This window comes from Pogona vitticeps, chromosome 2 (assembly GCF_051106095.1).
Source record: "Pogona vitticeps strain Pit_001003342236 chromosome 2, PviZW2.1, whole genome shotgun sequence".
Lineage (NCBI taxonomy): Eukaryota > Metazoa > Chordata > Lepidosauria > Squamata > Agamidae > Pogona > Pogona vitticeps.
The window spans coordinates 191,254,264-191,272,694 of record NC_135784.1 but is presented as its reverse complement, the minus strand read 5'-3'; the positions used below and the strand labels follow the sequence as shown (position 1 = coordinate 191,272,694).

At 42.1% G+C, this 18,431-nt stretch overlaps 1 protein-coding gene across 7 annotated transcripts in view; it reads left to right on the top strand.

Annotated features, from left to right (window-relative positions):
* Positions 1-18,431, top strand: part of SPAG17 (sperm associated antigen 17) — a 111,795-nt gene that overhangs the window by 65,979 nt on the left and 27,385 nt on the right. For all 7 annotated transcript variants that reach the window (XR_012084166.2, XR_012084165.2, XM_072991742.2 and 4 more), the window contains 7 exons: positions 7,593-7,747; positions 9,809-10,000; positions 12,364-12,476; positions 12,615-12,745; positions 13,845-13,972; positions 14,856-15,038; positions 16,880-16,993. Coding sequence is in view for 5 of the 7 variants with exons in the window: in XM_072991742.2 (XP_072847843.2) it covers positions 7,593-7,747; positions 9,809-10,000; positions 12,364-12,476; positions 12,615-12,745; positions 13,845-13,972; positions 14,856-15,038; positions 16,880-16,993 (1,016 nt within the window). In the remaining 2 variants the exon portion in view is untranslated. The remainder of the gene's footprint in view (positions 1-7,592; positions 7,748-9,808; positions 10,001-12,363; positions 12,477-12,614; positions 12,746-13,844; positions 13,973-14,855; positions 15,039-16,879; positions 16,994-18,431) is intronic.

Genomic DNA, 18,431 nt, shown 5'->3' with positions numbered 1-18,431 from the left:
AAGCCAAAAGCTGTGTTCTGTGTCCAGAAAGAGCAAAGCCCCTTGTCACTGAGGGAGCCTGTTGCCATGGCTACTCAATCTGGAACAGTTACATCTGCTGATCAGGCTGAGGAAAATGGTCCTCTTGTGGAGGTCAAGCGCTGCTTGCTCGTGAGAACAGATTCTCAGTTGTTTGAAACCGCAGGGGTGGACGTAGGAATACTTGACCATCAGTATCGGGGGCTGAGGGACACTTGTTCCCAGGTGACCCTGTGCCATCCAGATATTATTCCTAGGGAATATATAATCCCAAATGAGAGCATGAAGGTGGCAGGGATTGAGGGGCAGGTGATCTTACTGCCAGTAGCGGAGGTACCTGTGAACTTTCAAGGCTGGAGGGGAGTTTGGCGGCTAGCGATTTCATCGACTCTGCCAGCAGCCGTGCTCGTGGGAAATGACCTGGCTGAACATGTGAAACGGGTGCTAGTGATTACACGTTCACAAGCCACCACGGGGACAGTTCAGGGGGGTAATGATGAGCCAGAGACGGAAGCAGAGGGGAGTTCAGAAGCTGTGGTGGAAACCTTAACCACAGACAGCCGATTTGGCCAAGAGCAAAAGGCAGACGCCACTCTCCAAAAATGTTTTGAACAGGTGACTGACGCCCAGCTAACACCTGAAACCCCAGTGAGATTTCTAGAGAAAAAGGGGATTTTGTATAGAGAGACCCTGAGGAATATCTCAAAAGGGGGAGATGGGATCAGAAGTCAGCTAGTGGTACCTGAAAAGTATCGCCCCATGATCTTACAAAGGGGGCACTCTGACATGTTTGCTGCGCACTTAGGGGTGAACAAAACACAGCAGAGAATCACACAGAATTTTTACTGGCCTGACATAGGGAAGCAGATCAAAGAGTTCTGTAAACAATGTGATGTGTGTCAAAGGCAGGGGAATAGCCGCGACAGGACCAAAGCAAAGTTGTGCCCTTTGCCTGTGATTGACACTCCGTTCAAATGCATAGGGGTGGATATTGTGGGACCTTTGCCCAAGGCCACAAAGAGGGGGAACAGGTTCATTCTCACCATTGTGGACCATGCCACGAGGTACCCTGAAGCCATACCCTTGACTAACATTGAAACTAACACAGTGGCAGATGCCTTGGTGGGGTATATGTCCAGGATGGGATTTGCCTCAGAAATAATCACAGATTTGGGCGCATCGTTCACATCGAAGCTCATGAAACGCTTATGGCAAATCTGTGGAATTAAGCACAAGGAAACCACTGCCTATCACCCTGAAAGTAATGGGTTAACTGAAAAGTTCAATGGGACTCTAATGCGCATGATTAGGGCTTACTTGGCAGAGAATCCAAACAATTGGGACCAGAAGCTGCAATCCCTTTTGTTTGCTTATCGATCAGTGCCACAAGCCAGTACCGGGTTCAGTCCGTTTGAACTTTTATTTGGGAGAAGGGTGAAAGGGCCCCTTGATTTGATCAAACAAAATTGGGAGCAGATCACCCAGGATGACCCACAAGACGTTGTGACATACATAGACACCTTGATGAATGACCTAAAGAGAAACCTAGAGCTGGCAGCAGAAAACCTGCAAGCTCAGAAGGTCAGACAGAAAACATGGTATGACCACAAAGCTAGAGAGAGGCACTTTGACCCAGGGGAGGAAGTGCTTTGGCTTAGGCCCTGCAGAGAGAACAAACTGCAGCTCAAATGGGCAGGACCATATAGGGTCATTTCCAAGATGTCAGACCTGAACTACCTTATAGAGCAGGAGGAGAACCAAGCAAGGAGGGTGGTTCATGTGAATGCCCTAAAACCCTACTACAGAGGGGAACAGAGGGTTTTATTTGCGATAAAAGCAGCTGAGAGTGAGGAAGCTGAATTACCCTTCTGGGAGGGTAGAGGGGAAGTAAAATACAACCCAGAGGAGGTAAAGATCAGTCCTGCACTCACCCAAGACCAGCAGCAAGAACTAAAAATGCTGCTCATTAAATATCAACAGGTGTTTTCCAACAAGCCGGGGATAGTGAAGGGAGTGATGCATCGGATCCACACAGGGGATGCAACCCCGCAGGCAGTATCCCCATACCGAGTAACGGGACCCTATAGGGACAAGGTGCGGAAGGAGCTGGACGAGATGCTTAGGGAAAACATAATCGTCCCCTCTTCTAGTCCTTGGTCCTCTCCGATAGTCCTAGTGGACAAGCCTGATGGGAGCATTAGGTTTTGTGTCGATTACAGGAAATTAAACCGCGTAACCACTCCTGATGCCTACCCAATGCCCAGGCTAGACAACCTGATTGAAACCATAGGGGGTTGTCGGTTCATCTCATCATTGGACCTGGTAAAGGGATATTGGCAATTAAGAATTGATCCCAGGGATCAAGAAAAGACCGCCTTTTGCAGCCCTTTTGGTCTATGAGTTTCGAGTCCTGAGCTTTGGTCTCAGAAATGCACCAGCCACATTCCAAAGGCTGATGGACCAGACCTTGGCGGGGCTCAGTGACTTTACTGTGGCCTACATTGACGACATAGGGATCTTCAGTAATACCTGGGAAGATCACCTGAAACACCTGGAGTTAGTGCTGCAGAGGTTAAGTGCAGCAGGGCTAACAGTAAAGGCGAGCAAGTGTCAGCTGGGTAGCCCAGAAATAAAATACTTGGGTCACATAGTAGGGGGAGGAGTGATAAAACCCCTCGAGGCCAAGATAGAAGCAGTTCGTGATTGGCCCAGACCCAACACCAAGAAAAAAGTCAAATCATTTCTTGGGTTGGTGGGCTACTACAGAAAGTTCATCCCGAGGTTTAGCGAGATTGCGGCTCCGCTGACCGATCTGACGAGGAAGAAGGCTGATGACCGCATCCCGTGGACTAGCGACTGTGAGGAGGCGTTCCGGAGGTTGAAGGAGGCGCTCATCAACTATCCAGTGCTGCGTGCTCCAGACTTTGACCGGGAGTTCATCATCTACACCGATGCGTCTAACAGCGGGGTAGGAGCAGTTCTTTGCCAGGAGGATGAGAATGGTGACCAGCATCCAGTGTCCTACCTGAGTAGGAAACTCCAGAAAGGTGAGAGACATTTGGCAACCGTGGAAAAGGAGTGCCTGGCCATAGTCTACGCGATCCAGAAGGCCAAGCCTTACATCTGGGGAAGACATTTTATTCTGTGCACTGACCATTCACCACTGCAATGGTTAAAGACAATGAAATCCCACAATAGTAAACTTATGAGGTGGGCTTTAAACCTGCAAGACTATGACTTTGAAGTGAAGGTGGTCAGAGGGTCAGTGAACTGTGTTGCTGACGCCTTGTCAAGAAGACCTGAAGAATGAAGACAGCGAAAGAAACATGGACTATGTATATATTTTGATGACAAAAAGTCAGATGTGTCTGTTTATTAAACATGTTGGTTTGTATGAATAAAGGTAACTTGATGTATTGTTAATGGTAAATGTTTAAATGCCTAATAGAGTGTAAGTATAAGTAAGTAAGTATGGTATTGTATGTTATTATATGACTGTTTTTGTATGTTTTGGATCCAGGTTGTTTTTTGGTGAAAAGCACCTTAGCTTTCCCCCTACAAAACAACTTATAAAGAGGGGAGGTGTTACATACAGCACTGATGTTACCTGTCTGTCATGGGTTTGGAGGGAAAGTTCCATCCTATGGGGAGTGGAAGGCGGGACATCAGGAGGAGGGGCTGTACTGTATATATATGTGGAGTTTGTGTGGAGAAGTTAGGAGAAGCTGGAGAAGAGCTGAGAGAAGAAGCTTGAGTGGGAGTCTGTGTGTCAGACAGGGTACTACTGTGTGTCAGTCAGTACCAACCTGATAGGTTCAGGTGTCTGTATGGTTAGCCAGAACTGATAGGTTCAGGGTCTGTGCTTCAAGTTAAGTGTTCTGAGTGAACCAAACTGTGTGTATGTATGATTGAGACTAAGCCACGTTACTGTATCTTATTCACTTGATCCTTTTATTTTTCCCTGTGTGTTATTTAATAAACCTTGTTCTTTTATTTGTTAAAAATCCATCCCTGGTCTATGTGACTTCTTATAGGGAATGGTTGGTGGCAGCTTAGTGAAACTGTGGCATATTCCGGTAGGTCTGGGTTTGTCACAGAGACATCACCTTGCCAACAAAAGTCCGAATAGTCAAAGCTATGGTTTTTCCTGTCGTGATGTATGGAAGTGAGAGCTGGACCATAAAGAAAGCAGACCGTCAACGAATTGATGCCTTTGAATTGTGGTGCTGGAGGAGACTCTTGAGAATCCCCTGGACTGCAAGGAGAACAAACCTATCAATTCTAAAGGAAATCAACCCTGAGTGCTCACTGGAAGGACAGATCCTGAAGCTGAGGCTCCAGTACTTTGGCCATCTAATGAGAAGAAAAGACTCCCTGGAAAAGACCCTGATGTTGGGAAAGTGTGATGGCAAGAGGAGAAGGGGATGACCAAGGATGAGATGGCTGGACAGTGTCTGCGAAGCAACCAACATGAATTTGACACAACTCCGGGAGGCAGTAGAAGATAGGAGGGCCTGGCGTGCTCTGGTCCATGGGGTCACGAAGAGTCGGACACGACTAAACGACTAAACGACGACGATATGCTTTAAACAAAAGAACAAATGGCTGTACATCTGGACATCATCAAAAGGTCAATGTAGAAAAATCATAGAGTAAAGCTGAAGAAGAACACTAAAGGGATTATAATGCCAAAATATAATGTAAACAACTTTCCTGATGAATTTAAAGCCCACAAAAGAAACAGATTTACATTATTAAACTCCATTGATCCTGAAACAGAAGAACTGTAGATTGAAATCACAGATAAATATGTGTTATTCCAACACATAATTCCAATAGTAAAAAGAAAAACCTAGACTTATGAGGAAAGAAACACTTAAATTTGTCAAGGACAGGTGAAATATAAAACTAAAAGACAACAGAAATAGGATAAGAACCCTGAATGAAGTTTTTCAGTGACTGTCACATAAAGGCAAAGAAGATTAGTATAACCAGTACAAAGAAATAGAGGTCGATAAAAGGGGAAAAACATATCTCTTCCAGAAGATCCAAGAAATCAAAGGGCAATTTAAACCTAGATTAGAAATGCTAAATGATCCACAGGGAAGTGCACTATCTAAGTAGGAGAAAATAAAGAGAAGGTAGAAACAGTATATTGAAGATCTACTGTATACAGTAGAGCTAAAAGGATGATAGACTGTTTTGAAGAGGAATGAAGTACTTGCAGTTCTAAAAAGCGAAGTGAAGGCTGCTCTGAAATTGTTAGGAAGAAATAAATCACCAGAGATAGACACAACACCAATAGAACTATTTCAGGCCATAGACACTGAATTTATTAAAATCCTAACAAAAATATGCTGACAAATATTGAAAACAAAACAATGACCTACAGACATGCTAGGTTCAATATATATTCCAATCCCCAAGAAAGGAGATGCTAAGGAATGCAGTAACTATAGGGCCACTGCTTTTAATTTTCCATGCAAGCAAAGTGATGCTCAAGGTGTTGCAAGAAAGGAATTTACCCTATATGGTGTGAGAAATGCCTTATGTTCAAGCTGGATTCTGAAAAGGAGGAAGCATTTGAGATCATACTGCAAATATCTGCTGATTGCTGGAGCATACCAAGAATTTTAGAAGATCAATCTATGCTTTGTAAACTGTAGCAAAGCCTTTGACTGTGTGGATCATGAGAAATTATGGGTTGTTCTGATGTGCTTCAGCACTTGATTATCCTAATGTATAACCTGTATTATGTACAAGAAGCTACTGTTAGGACAGAATATGGAGAGACAGAATGTTTTCCTTTAGGGAAAACTGTCAGATAAAGGTGTATTTTATCTCCTTTTCTTTTCATTTGTACACAGAACATATCATATGGAAAGCCAAACTAGACTCAGATGTAGGAAGAGTTAAAATTGGTAGAAGAAACATCAATATTTTAAGATATGCAGGTGACACCATCTTATTTGCAGAAAGCAGCAATGACTTGAAATTACTTTTAGTGGAAGTGAAAGAAGAAAGTGCCAAAGCAGGATTGCAGTTGAACATTAAGAAGTCAGAATTGTGACCTACACAACTTTAACACTGACATGACAATAAAGAAATTAAACTACAGTGGGCCCTCGACTTATGAACTTAATCCGTTCTGGGAGGATGTTTGTACCTCGGAAAGTTCATAAGTCGACCTACCATTTCCCATTGAAATGCGTGGGAACGGAATTAATCCGTTACAGCATTTAAAAAAAAATAAAAAATAAAAAATAAAAAGAGCAAGTCCCATGTTGGGACTGCAAAAAATAAAATAAAAAATACACACACACAAAAAACCACAGAAACATAACCCCCCCAGTCCAAACCCACTCTCCAAAACCCACACAGAAAAGTTTTTTTAAAAAGGACTTACCAGTCCGAAGCCTCCCGGCCCTCCGCTGGCTCTGCACAGCCGGGGGCGAGCGGCGTCACGCCCGGCCTGCTCTAGCTGCCCGGCGCTCCGCTGGCTCCGCCCAGCGCAAAGAGAACTCAGCATCGGGTGAAAGGAGGGAGCCGATTTCTCCCCAGCTGCCTGGCTTGCTTCCGAAGCAAAAAAGGCAGGGAGATAGCGCGGGAAGTTCGAACTTCCAGTGCTTTCTCCCTTCCTTTTTGGCTTCAGGGGTTTCAGAAGGCTTCCTCCTATGTCTGAGGAAGCCCTTTGAAAGCACCAAAGGCAGGGAGGAAGGGCAGGAAATTCGAATTTCCCACCCTTTCTCCCTGCCTTTTGGGTTCGTAACCCGATCTGCATTCGCAAGTAGGGTGTACTACTTGCAAAGAGATCAGGTTCGTAACCTGAAATGTTCATAACTAGGGCCATTGTAAGTCGAGGGCCCACTGTAGTGGAATTTTTATATACTTTAGTTCAATCACCAGTGCAAATGGAGACTTTAGCCAAGAAATTAGGAAACTGAGACTAGGAAGGGCAATAATGGAAGAATCAGAAAAGGTCCTCAAGTGTAAGGATGTAGCACTTTAGATCAGGAGCGTCCACACTCTTGTATTTCCAATCACTCTGTACAGGTGTGAAAGATGGACAGTGAAGAAGGCTGAAAGGAGAAAAATTGATTTCAGCTTTCACACCCTTCCATGGTAATTAGAAATACAAGAGCATGGATTAACTTGGTCTTGCTCTCCAATGACACTTGCTTACACTTGATGATGATTTCTAGTTCCTTCATTGCTGCCTTTCCTAGTTCCAAAATTAGGGATAAAACATATGTCAATAAAAGGTTTCATCCACCTTTTGAGTTCTTTATCCACCTAAAAATGTTTTGTTTAGCTTTTCAAGTAAATATCAAGAACAGAGAAGTCCTCCTTATGATACATCCATCCCCAAACTGGTATCCACCAGCAATTTTGGACTACAACTCCCATCACCCTTCACCATTGGCCATGGTGACCAGGGCTCATGGACATCTAAAAAGCACTAGTTCAGGGAAGCATACATAAGAGAATTAATAGTACCACACTGTGTAGTGCGCTTTCTCATAGGTCTGTATAGTCTTCTGCGCTATATTATATTGGATCTATTTTGTTCCTAGAAAATAACCCTGAATCCATCACAAGGAAAGTGAAGTGTATGCGTGTAGAAAATCCAGATTTTGCAACGGTCATAACAAACTGTGAGGACAGCACCTGCTGTGCTATCTTCGCTGATGGGACATCGGTTATATCAAAGCCACAAGGAACATACCAAGTGAGTAAAAAATAATAATAATAATACAGTTCAGCTTTTCCAACTTGTTCTATCTTGGCATCCTGTTTGCATTGCTTCCCAAACTCCAGCTTTCCAATTACTTGGATTAATATACGAAATCAATAAACACCAGCTTTCCACATGCAGCTCCTAGAGATGATCCTGAGCAGCTGCTTTTCTAGAACATCCTTGGCAGGGTGGCTACGTTACCCCCAGCCACACTTTACCCCTGACATCATTGCTGCTGAATTGGCTGCTGCTCATTTTGCTGTGGACACTGTTGTACCTCCCAACATCAGTGGCACAAAAAAAAAAAAAAGAGGTTGCGATTTAAGTTTAAATCAAATGATTGGGGGTGGTGTGTAATTTTTATTCATGCCAAAAGCCTTTCTGGAATTTTTTGTTTTGTTTTGTTTTAAAGGAAAATAGGACATTTTTCCCCTCACTGCCACCACACTGAAAAAATGTGGCAGAAGAATTAACAGAGGTAGTAGTGGGATGCAAGGAGACGTGAAGAGAGAGATGTTGGCCACCCTATTCGGAAAAGAGAGAGTGAGAGAAAAGATTCCTTGAGAGATCTGATCTGGCACATGTGGCACATGCCTTAGTTACATTTCACCTGGCTTACTGTAAGACACTGTATGTGGAGCTGCATTTGTAAAGTGGGTCCAGAAATTCAAATGGGTCCAAAATGCCACAGCCAGATGGTTAACTGGGGCTGGCTATAATACATACAATTCCTGTGTGGCAGAAGCTCCACAGACTGTCAATCTGTTTACAGTCACAATTCAAAGTGCTGGTTTGATCCTATAAAGCCGTAAATGGCTTGGGTCCAATCTGTCTAAAACAGTGGTTCTTAACCTGGGCGATATTGCCCCCCAGGGGGCATTTTTGTTTTTCAGGGGGGCAATGGAATGAAAAGGGGCGACTCGGGGTGAAGGAACAGAAGGGGGCGATAGAGCTGCCACTGCCGTTGAGGAAGATATCATCGCCCCCTCCCCCTGCTGCCACCGCACTGCCATCACAGGGAGGGGGGCGATGATAACTTCCTCAATGGCTCAAGGGGATGTTTCTTTCAAAAAGGTTAAGAACCACTGGTCTAAAAGACCATGTCTCCTATTATGAGATCATTAGGAGACGTCTTTCTTTCAGTCCCATCACCCTTCTTTGTTGTCCTCCCACAAGAAGGCAAAGACCTTTCTCGTCAGGCAGGGATTCCTTTAAATGAATGGCTGACCAAGGGGATTTTAAAAATAAATTATTTTATTCTGTTGTCTTATTTAAACTTTTCCTATTGCTATTCTTTATGAACTTTAATATATCTGTCTAATGCTTTTTTAAAATATTGTAACAATTTATTACTTGGATTTTAACTTCTTCTTTTTTTAATACTGTAAGCCACCTTGGGTCCTTCAGGAGAAAGGCGGCATATAAATATTTTAAATAAATATAACAATGAATAATAAATAAAATGATTAAAACAGGTACACAAGAAGTAATTAATTATTCTGACAGAATTAACTGTGATTGTATAAGGTAAAATCCTCTTGAGGGAAATTCAGAGGGAAAGGTCAGTAATCCAATATTTCTTTGCCCCTCTGGTGTGTTGTCCTTTATGTGACCACTTGCATGCTGATTGTAGAATTATAAACATGATCTGGATGGAGGCAGCCACAGTACAGGTGCCCTTGATTTTCTGCAACAGGATCCTCTTCATGGTTTTCAAATCAAATCAACTTTCATTTTTATATAACTCACAGTTACGTTTATTTTATTGAACCTTGTGGCGCAGTGGTTAAACTGCAGTACTGCAGCCAGAACTCTGCTTACAACCTCAGTTCAGTCCAGGTACCTAGCTCAAGGTTCACTCAGCCTCCCATCTTTCTGAAGTTAGTAAATTGAGTACCCAGCTCACGGGGGGTTGGGGGGCAATGTGTAGCCTGCAAAATTAAATTGTAAACCACCCAGAAAGTGCTTTAAGCACTATGGGGTGGTATATAAGCAGAACATTTTTGCTTTGCTTTTTTATTGATAGCTGAATCTTTTTATTTTTTATGGTAGATATTGCCCATGAACAAAGGCTGCCTCTTTATCGATGAAAATTGTTCTGCCGTGTATTCTCCAGAAGCATTTGAAAAAAGTGCATGTGAACTTATATCCAAAGTTGAGGATCAGCAAGTGGGGAAATACATTATGAAACATAATTCCAGCATTGTCTGTGAAGTGGTGGACCCTGAGGGAAATATTTTCAAGGTAAAATACAAGGCTTTATTCATGAAATAATGGGGGAAAGTGTGTTTATATGTATTCATGAAGGCTTTCACAGCCAGGATCTGATGTTGTGGGTTTTTCGGGTTCTTTGGCCGTGTTCTGAAGGTTGTTCTTCCTAACGTTTCGCCAGTCTCTGTGGCCATGGGCATCTTCAGAGGACAGGAGTAGCACCAGAGCACAGAGTTCCTACTCCTCTCCTCTGAGGATGCCAGCCACAGAGACTGGCGAAACGTTAGGAAGAACAACCTCCAGAACACGGCCAAAGAGCCTGGAAAACCCATAACAACCATCTATTTATATGGCTTTTCTTTGTGGTCTTTGGAAGTTACACACCTGAGTTCTGCACCTGTGTGGAGCCTTCTTGATAAGATTCTAGAGCTGAGTAAAATTTTGGTGGGAGCCATCCATCACTCTTCAATCCTCCTGCTCATGGACAATGGACATACTGTAGTTCCCATTGTTCCCACACACTTCACTTTTGTTTACTACTGCAGCAGCAATTTTAGGAATGTTTTGTGGCTCCTAACGTTCTCTTCTCCTCTTTCAGAGCTCCTCCCTCCCCCGCTCCCTTGTATCTCCCCTTTCATTGTACTTAGTATTTTGTTTTCCCTTGTGACGTATCTTGGGTAGCTTTTAGACTTTCCTAAGGTTTCATTTAAGACATGTATTAACTGAGGAGGTGGAATCATTCATTCCCATGGACAGTCAGTCCCAGAACCTATTTTGTCTGGGAGAGGGGCATCTCGTTGACTCCTGTCACCATTGTCAGATCTTTCCTTGGCAAACCCAATGGCAGCGATTGTCATCCTGTGCAATTGTAATCCTTCGCATTCTTTTCTGGGTGCAAGCCTGGAAGAGCTGCAGATTCAGCAACTTGGAATTACTCTGACCACGCTGGGTTAGAATTTGTTTATATCAAATCAGCCCCTTCCGTGTTACACTAAATGTTAAATTTGTGCCCAGCTGGAGAGTCTCCCTTTGAAACCAAGCCTGCTGCTTGATCTACAACCATGGAAGGCAGACCTCTTCAGTGCCCGTACCTGGCTCAGTGCTGACAGAGTTCACATCTGCAGCTGCACGCTATGCCAAGGCTACTGTTGGTATTCAACAAACTAAAGGAGGCAAAGTCCAAATGACTGTATTCTGTGACTGACAAAGGGTCTGAGAAGAAAAGGAGACACGAGGCAGATGTTACAACGTGACTACAAAACCAGTCAGAGACAAGCAATTGTGCTGCATTGTTAGGATGACCTTCCCAGGTACTCCACTGGTCTGAGTACAGTATTACTACCTCCACCATGAACACTTCTGCAACGTGTTGAGTCATTCTTCCAGGTCCATACCACACAGCGGTTGCTCCAACCAGCATCAGTCTGTCACCATTATCTCATTTCACCTCGCTGGAGAAACGGAGGGGTGGTGGTGGTATATCAACATCAGGCACAGGCAAAAATTCAAAATGTTCCATTTTTTGTACCACAGCTCTCAGAATCTCCAAGCCAGCATCATTAGGTTTTTTTAAGGGTTTTCTTTACATGAGTTTAAATCAGAGGCCAAAGGTTTAAGCAAATATTCAGAGATGTGCGTAGTTCTTGCTCTCACATTTTCCTTCCACTAAGAGATCTCTTTCATTTTGTGTGTTGACACAAGCAGACCTACAAAGGAACCCAGAAATGGGAAATTCTACTGATGCTTCTGCTTCTTGTAGAGCAGCTAGACACTTTTCAGTAGGTCTGGACAAAATGTTCACGTTTGAACATTTTCAGAATCAGAAGATGTCTTGGGAGGATATCTACTTCACCCAAAAAGAAAGAAAGAAAAAGCCTCAGAAACTTTCTCCAACTTGTTAACGGCTGTTGTCTCCACAGTCCATTGCTTTTCTGGTCTTCTTGTCTCATAATGTGACCCCACCAATCAGAGATGACCTCATATGTTCAGGGTTCAGATTTGTATATTCAAATAAGGCTTGTTCATTCTCCCCAATTTTGTGTCTCATCTGCTTCTATCTCTTTGTGCAGTACTGTCTCAGCTTATTTGCCTTCTTCAGCTCATTTGGAGCCCACTTATTAGGAGGTGGTGGTTTATTTTTGTGTTACAAGTATGTTTGCAAAAAATGTCACTCCCAAACTTTCTTACCTTAAGTAAAGTCTTGCACTTTTACCCTACAGCTAATTGTAACAGGTGATGCTTAGGGAGAGAGGAAAAGGCTGTCATGTGTTAGAATAGTAGCTCCTCCTGCATGCAATTATGCTTGCTTGGACATGGCTTCTGCATAAAGGTGACTAGATTGACCAGAAGGGATTTGGGAGGGTAAGAGTTAAGGATAAGCAACTCTTTTGTTGCAGGTCATGGCTGATGGCAGCACATCTGAATTCATTGCCACAATTGATTCTGATGAAAATAAACCAGAACCCACAGATATGCAGATTCCAGTCATATATGGGGAACATGCACCCAGGTATGTAATGAAAATCTACCCTGTGCTCTGAAGGGAATGTTATCTGTATAACTCCATTGTGATCCTTCAATGAGTCTTCTTTCTAGCTACATGCTTTGTGTACCCGAGCTGATCAGATCTGTGGGCTTGATTATTTAGATTCTTCATTGTCTATGCTGATGGCTCAGGGACCGAACTCCTTCGTACCAGGGACGCAGAAGAATACCTGGCTCTGGCATATGGCAATCCCGTTGTAGCAGTTCTGCAGGAGCCAATACAAGAATGTCCAGGTAGGAATGCAGCATTTCATTCATGTCACTCTTGCTTTTGAGGCCTTCTTTCTCAATTAGGCCTCCATATTAAATACCCGTGTTTATTTGTTAGAAGCAAATTTAAATTTGCAGTTCAATTTTGGATTGTTCAGGTACCTTCACCATATACTACGATATGTAATACTTACAGCAATAACAATATGTCACTGTTATTATGTCCATATGGCCAATGAGAAGATGCAAGCTGCAAGAAATATTCCCAAGGCTGCTTAGTGAGTTTATGGCAAACACAAAATTGACATCAGGGCTCTACTATATCTAACATTCAGGGAATTGTTGTTTTTTTTCTGGAAAATTAGTGTATTTCCCCTAGACTTTCTATTTTAAAGGCCTCTTTCATTTTGGGCACATGTTTTATTTTAAGCAAACTTCAAAAAAATGTGCAAAACATTTATTTGAAGAAACTGTAATCTGTAGTCCTGCAGCATAGGATTTCTCTGCTTTCCTTGTTTTTAATGCTGAATAGCATTAAAATTCTTCATTACAGCTCTTTCTGACCGTATTATTGACCTTTCGTTTATACTTATTGGCCAAAATCTTGTTGTGCAGTTCTGTAAAAGATGTAACATTTAGTAGCAAATTGTTGTAAGTTAAAACATCTCTGTAAGCATTATCTGTTGTATATCGAGTCACACAACTCAGTGTAGAAGAAATAAGCTCTGAGTAAATTTTTTAACTTGCACAACGCGATGTCAACTGTTTGTTTTTGTAATTTGCGAAAAAAACCTTACAAGTTCTTGTACAGAAATAGCCATCTAGCTATGTGTTCATGAATCAAGAGGAGTCACATAGATGTATTCCACAATACAATTTTCTCAGATGTTGTTGTCGTTTCTTAGGAAGATTATTCTTGTCCTCACCTATTTTGAACAACTATTTAGATGCATATCTTTCAAAGATATATACACTGTAGAACAAGTATTAATTGTGCAAATGGGCACAAACAGTCATGAATATCTCATGCATGAAATTCTGCATGCAAGACTCAAGCTTTTCAAAGATGTTATCAGTGCCACTTAATAGCACCTTCAGATTTTCTCTGTGTATTTCAAATCAGGAGTCCTAAGCATTACTGTCCTCTGTCCTCTGAGTGAAACCTCTCAATGGGTAATGAAAAGGGATCCTGCAGCTATCATTCCTTATAATCTCCAGTCAAGGGCCTGGGAAAAATTTCCTGCATTTGAGGTATGCAGTTTTCAAAACTGTTTTCTGTACTTGAATATGATATGAGAGCATTGATCTTACAAGCATTATCAAGAGTTTTCACACTGTATATCTTCAAGCACTGTGTGATACTAAGCCATCAATCATACAAAATGCATGGTTATGACTATGTGTGGTCTTCTAATAGGTACATCCTGTTTGCAGAGTGAAAATAAAAATATGAAAAATGAGATGTTTTGGAGGTAGTGAAGCTTAAAAGCTCATTCAGTGTCTCCCTTCTTGTCAATGAAGTGGTACCTATTACACTGAACAGAGTTCCTCCTCCAACAAAATCAAAGGATTGTCAGATGTGTTGTGAGCTTTGCCTAATAGTTTGGTGTTTTTAATAACCTATGATTTTGTAATTAAACCATTATTTCCCCAACAAATTTGCATAATTTGCCTTTATCCTTATAATTTTTCTGTGGCGCTAGATTTTTGGCATCAGCCTGTTTGTTGTATTGATTATGTAATGTAACAATTATATAGCCCAGTCATGACAGAGAAGACACCTTCATTCTTATGTTTAATATAGATTTGGGTATGTAAATTTCAGCTTGTGCTAGATATGGATCTAGACCCTTTACCAATCTTCTGTATTTTCTCATGCTAGCTATTAAAACAATAATATTTCAAAGTATTAATGATACATGAAACATCCTCTTGCTTTCAAAAGCAATAATTGTTCAATTTTTTTGAATTTATTTATCTCAAGACATGTTTCTTGTCTGTAATCAGAGTGATTTCTTTCATCTGACTGAAAGCAGGTATGATAAAAGGCAGATTCTGAATAATGTTTCAAAGAACATTCCTTGAGAGGCATAAGAAGTAACATTCTGCTCCATGTTTCATCATTTCGGTTCAGAGGAAGACTCCAGGTCCTCCATTTGGAATGCATGCTTGGAAAGGTCTGTCCATAGAGTTCAAGGCATTAGCAGATTCTCCTGCACCTGTACGGAAATGTCCAAATGTACTCCAGATTCGCCGGTTGATCCAGTATGAGCCAGTCACTGATGAACTGAGGCACAGACTGCAGCTTTCTGTCAAGGTAAATTCAACTCTGTGAAGACCTGGCTGTGTAAATCAATAAGTATCTCGTATCTACCTAAACAATAATAAATGCAAGCAAACCAAACAAATTTTGGAGCTATATAAATGTTCTCAGATGCTTTGGTTGCAACATGCACTTCTCCATCTTTAAAATAGTTTCCAGAGAAATGGCCATTTTAGTCTCCTTTAGTATGTTGGGATGGGTGATAAAAAAGCAGAAGAAAACAACAAAAGATTGCTTAGTATGACTCTTCTCGAAGTTCAGCGCCTTATGGCGTCCACCACGGCTGTCGTGCAACATGCACAACTGAAGATGAGGTCTCTTCAGGCCTGGTTCCTCTCACTGTTTTCAGTGACTGAAGACCTCCCGTCCAGACAGCTGCAGGTTACGCCAGAGCTCGCCGCACAACTGGATTGGTAGAGACTCCCTTGCAACTTGTGGGTAGGAAGACCTTTTGGCCTCTTGTCACCTACTGTTAAAATCACTACAGATGCCAGCCCAACAGGCTGGGGTGCTCACTTGGGCCCCCACACAATTCACGACACTGGCCTTCAGTGGAAGCTGGCCTTCATATCAACCAGCCAAGGCTTTTAGGGCCTTCGAGACCTTTCTCCTTGGTCGAGTAGTCCAGGTGGCAACAGACAATACAACGGCAGTTTATTATATAAACAAACAAGGTGGCACTCACTCGGTTCACCACCTATTTCAAACCATTGACCTCTGAGAATGGTGCTTTGTTTGACACATATACCCAGTAGCCGTGCATGTAGTGGGCAAAGGGAATACCCTTGCAGACCACCTGAGCAAGCTTCAGTCCTGCTCGCACGAATGGGCCCTGGACAATGCGGCCTTTCATCAGCTCTGCCGCCATTGGGGGACTCCAGAGGTGGATGTTTTCATGTCCCAAGTCACCACAAGTGCGCCAGTTATTGTTCACAGGCCAGCATTGGTCACCAGTCCCTGGGGGATGCCTTCATGATACATTGGTCTACCTGCCTGCTCTACATGTTCCCACCCATTCCCCTTGTGCACAGAACAGTGGTAAAAATCTGACACAAAAATGCAGATGCGATCCTTATAGCCCCTTGGTGGCCTTGCCAACCATGGTTCTCAGCTCTACTCACCAGGACGTCAGAGTACATCAGGCTAAAGATAGTTCCCCACCTGCTGTCTCGGGATGATGGACGGATTTTTCATCCAGATCTCGAATCCCTCCACCTAACAGCCTGGCAGCTTCCCTGACTGTAGCAGAAGTGCTCAGCCATGCGCACAAGCTCTCAACCCCCTTGGCCTACTCCTATAAATGGAAAGTGTTCTGTACATTTGCCACGACATGCCATTTACCTCTCAGCCCGACTTCTCTAGATTCTCCTTCACCTGTTCCACCAAGGGCTTTCACACTCAACCTTAAAGGTCTACATAGCAGCCATTGTAGCCCATCAACCTCCTTCTTCTCAGGCAGGTATGCTCTTTAGACATCTGACTTTGAAGCAGTTCTTGCGAGGGCTGAAGAACATGCGCTCGGCCTACAAGCCCCTCATGCCGCAGTGGTCACTCCAGCTAGTTCTCAATTCTTCATGAAGCCTCCCTTTGAACCCTTGGCTTCCGCTTCGCTCCGCTTGTAGTCCTTCAAGACCGCATTCCTCCTTGCAATTACCGCTGCATGTTTATTTCCATGTTTTCCACTGTTAATTGTGTTGACCATTAATAATGCAATCTTTATGCATGCAAAAGCAATGTCCCTTTAATTAAGTGGAGCTTACATCTTGGGTAACAATGCATAGGATTGCAGACCTAGAGATGTTTCTTTTTTCTGTTCTTGTCCACTGCCCTTTTAGGAGTACATTGACAAAATCATAAAACAAGAAGATGAAATGCAAGAGATGACCATTAAAGATCCAAGAATGGAAGAGGAGAAGGAAAATGCTGCAGACCTTCTCAAGCTAGTTATGGTAAGGAGTGTGCATGTTCCACTGCTACCTTTTCGGTATGAACTGTTTAAATGTAAGACTCTGTACTGTGGAAAAGGAAAACGAAGTCTTTTGAAAGCAAAACCTGTGGTACCAAGCATCAATTAAATTGAGTATATTTTTAAAGGATTTTATCTTCTGCTGATTTTTGTATTGTATATTAACTATTGCTATGTTAAAATCATTTAAACTGTAAGAAAAAATGTTTTTGAGTATTTTCTTTGGTTGAAGATAAATGAAAATATGCCAGTTTCATTGCTATACTTCTGCAGGAAGAAAACATATGTAAAGTATAAAAGTGGTTTTGTAATTTTAAATATTGGGTGTATGAATAGATAGAAATTTGAAGTTTCTGGAAGATTTGAAGCTAGAGAGGGAATGGTTCTTCCTCTTTTTATGAGGGGAAAAAATGGAAAATTTCAGAAATTTTGAAATGTATGCAGCATTTTTTTCTTTTCCGTCCTGAAGCTATTTTACTGCTTTCACAATATAAATTTTAAGTCATAACTTATAGAACAATTTTATATAAGTTATGACTTAAGAATATGTATGCTTTATTATAAAAGTTTTAGTATTTTTCTATAGTACCTAAGTGCACACATCTTAGTTTGAGCCATTTGAGTAGGAGGTAGAATAAAACAGAAACCACAGATTTTATCGTAGGCAAAATAAAGCATGCTATTTGGACAGAAACAGATGTGCATCAGGGCTGTTTTTTTCCCACTGGAACTAAGTTGAACAGAGGTCTGGCACTTATTCTTCTATTAATTATCTACCAGAATGGTATTCCAGCACATTTTCTGGTTTTAAATAAGATGTGTTTATTATTATACTGCCTAGTCTACAAGCTTGTTTTAAGGTCTGGATTTAGTTAGTCCTCAGAGACCTGTATATAGTGTTTGTCTTCTATATTCTTCATTACAATTTAATTACCATCTACTCCCAAGAAAACATAGACCAAGAGTTCTGGTACCTTTTACTCCAGTAAAAAAGCAAAACTTTTGCTTCCACTGTGATTGTCCTCACCAAAGTAGAACAGAGGTTACCAGAAGAGGCCAAGCAGCCTTTCACAACCAGTGAAATCCCTTCCCTCATTTCTCCTCTCCGGAAGGTGGCAGCACCTAGGTGTAGATAGATGTGTATCTTGGATTTGAGCATTGTATATGTCTAGATTGTGCACAGGAACGTGATTCTATATACAGTCTTACATACAAAAGCTGAAATTCAGCAGTAAGTTATGACTGAAGTAGGCCCACTGAATCAGTAGGAATTAAATGAGTCAATGGCACTATAAATTCCAATGATTCAATGGCCCTACTCTCATTGCAACTTGCTACTGGATTTCAGCCAATATTTTGTACTACGCAGCTCCTGGCATTCTGAGTCAATAAAAGTGTCTTTAAAAACAAACAAACAAACA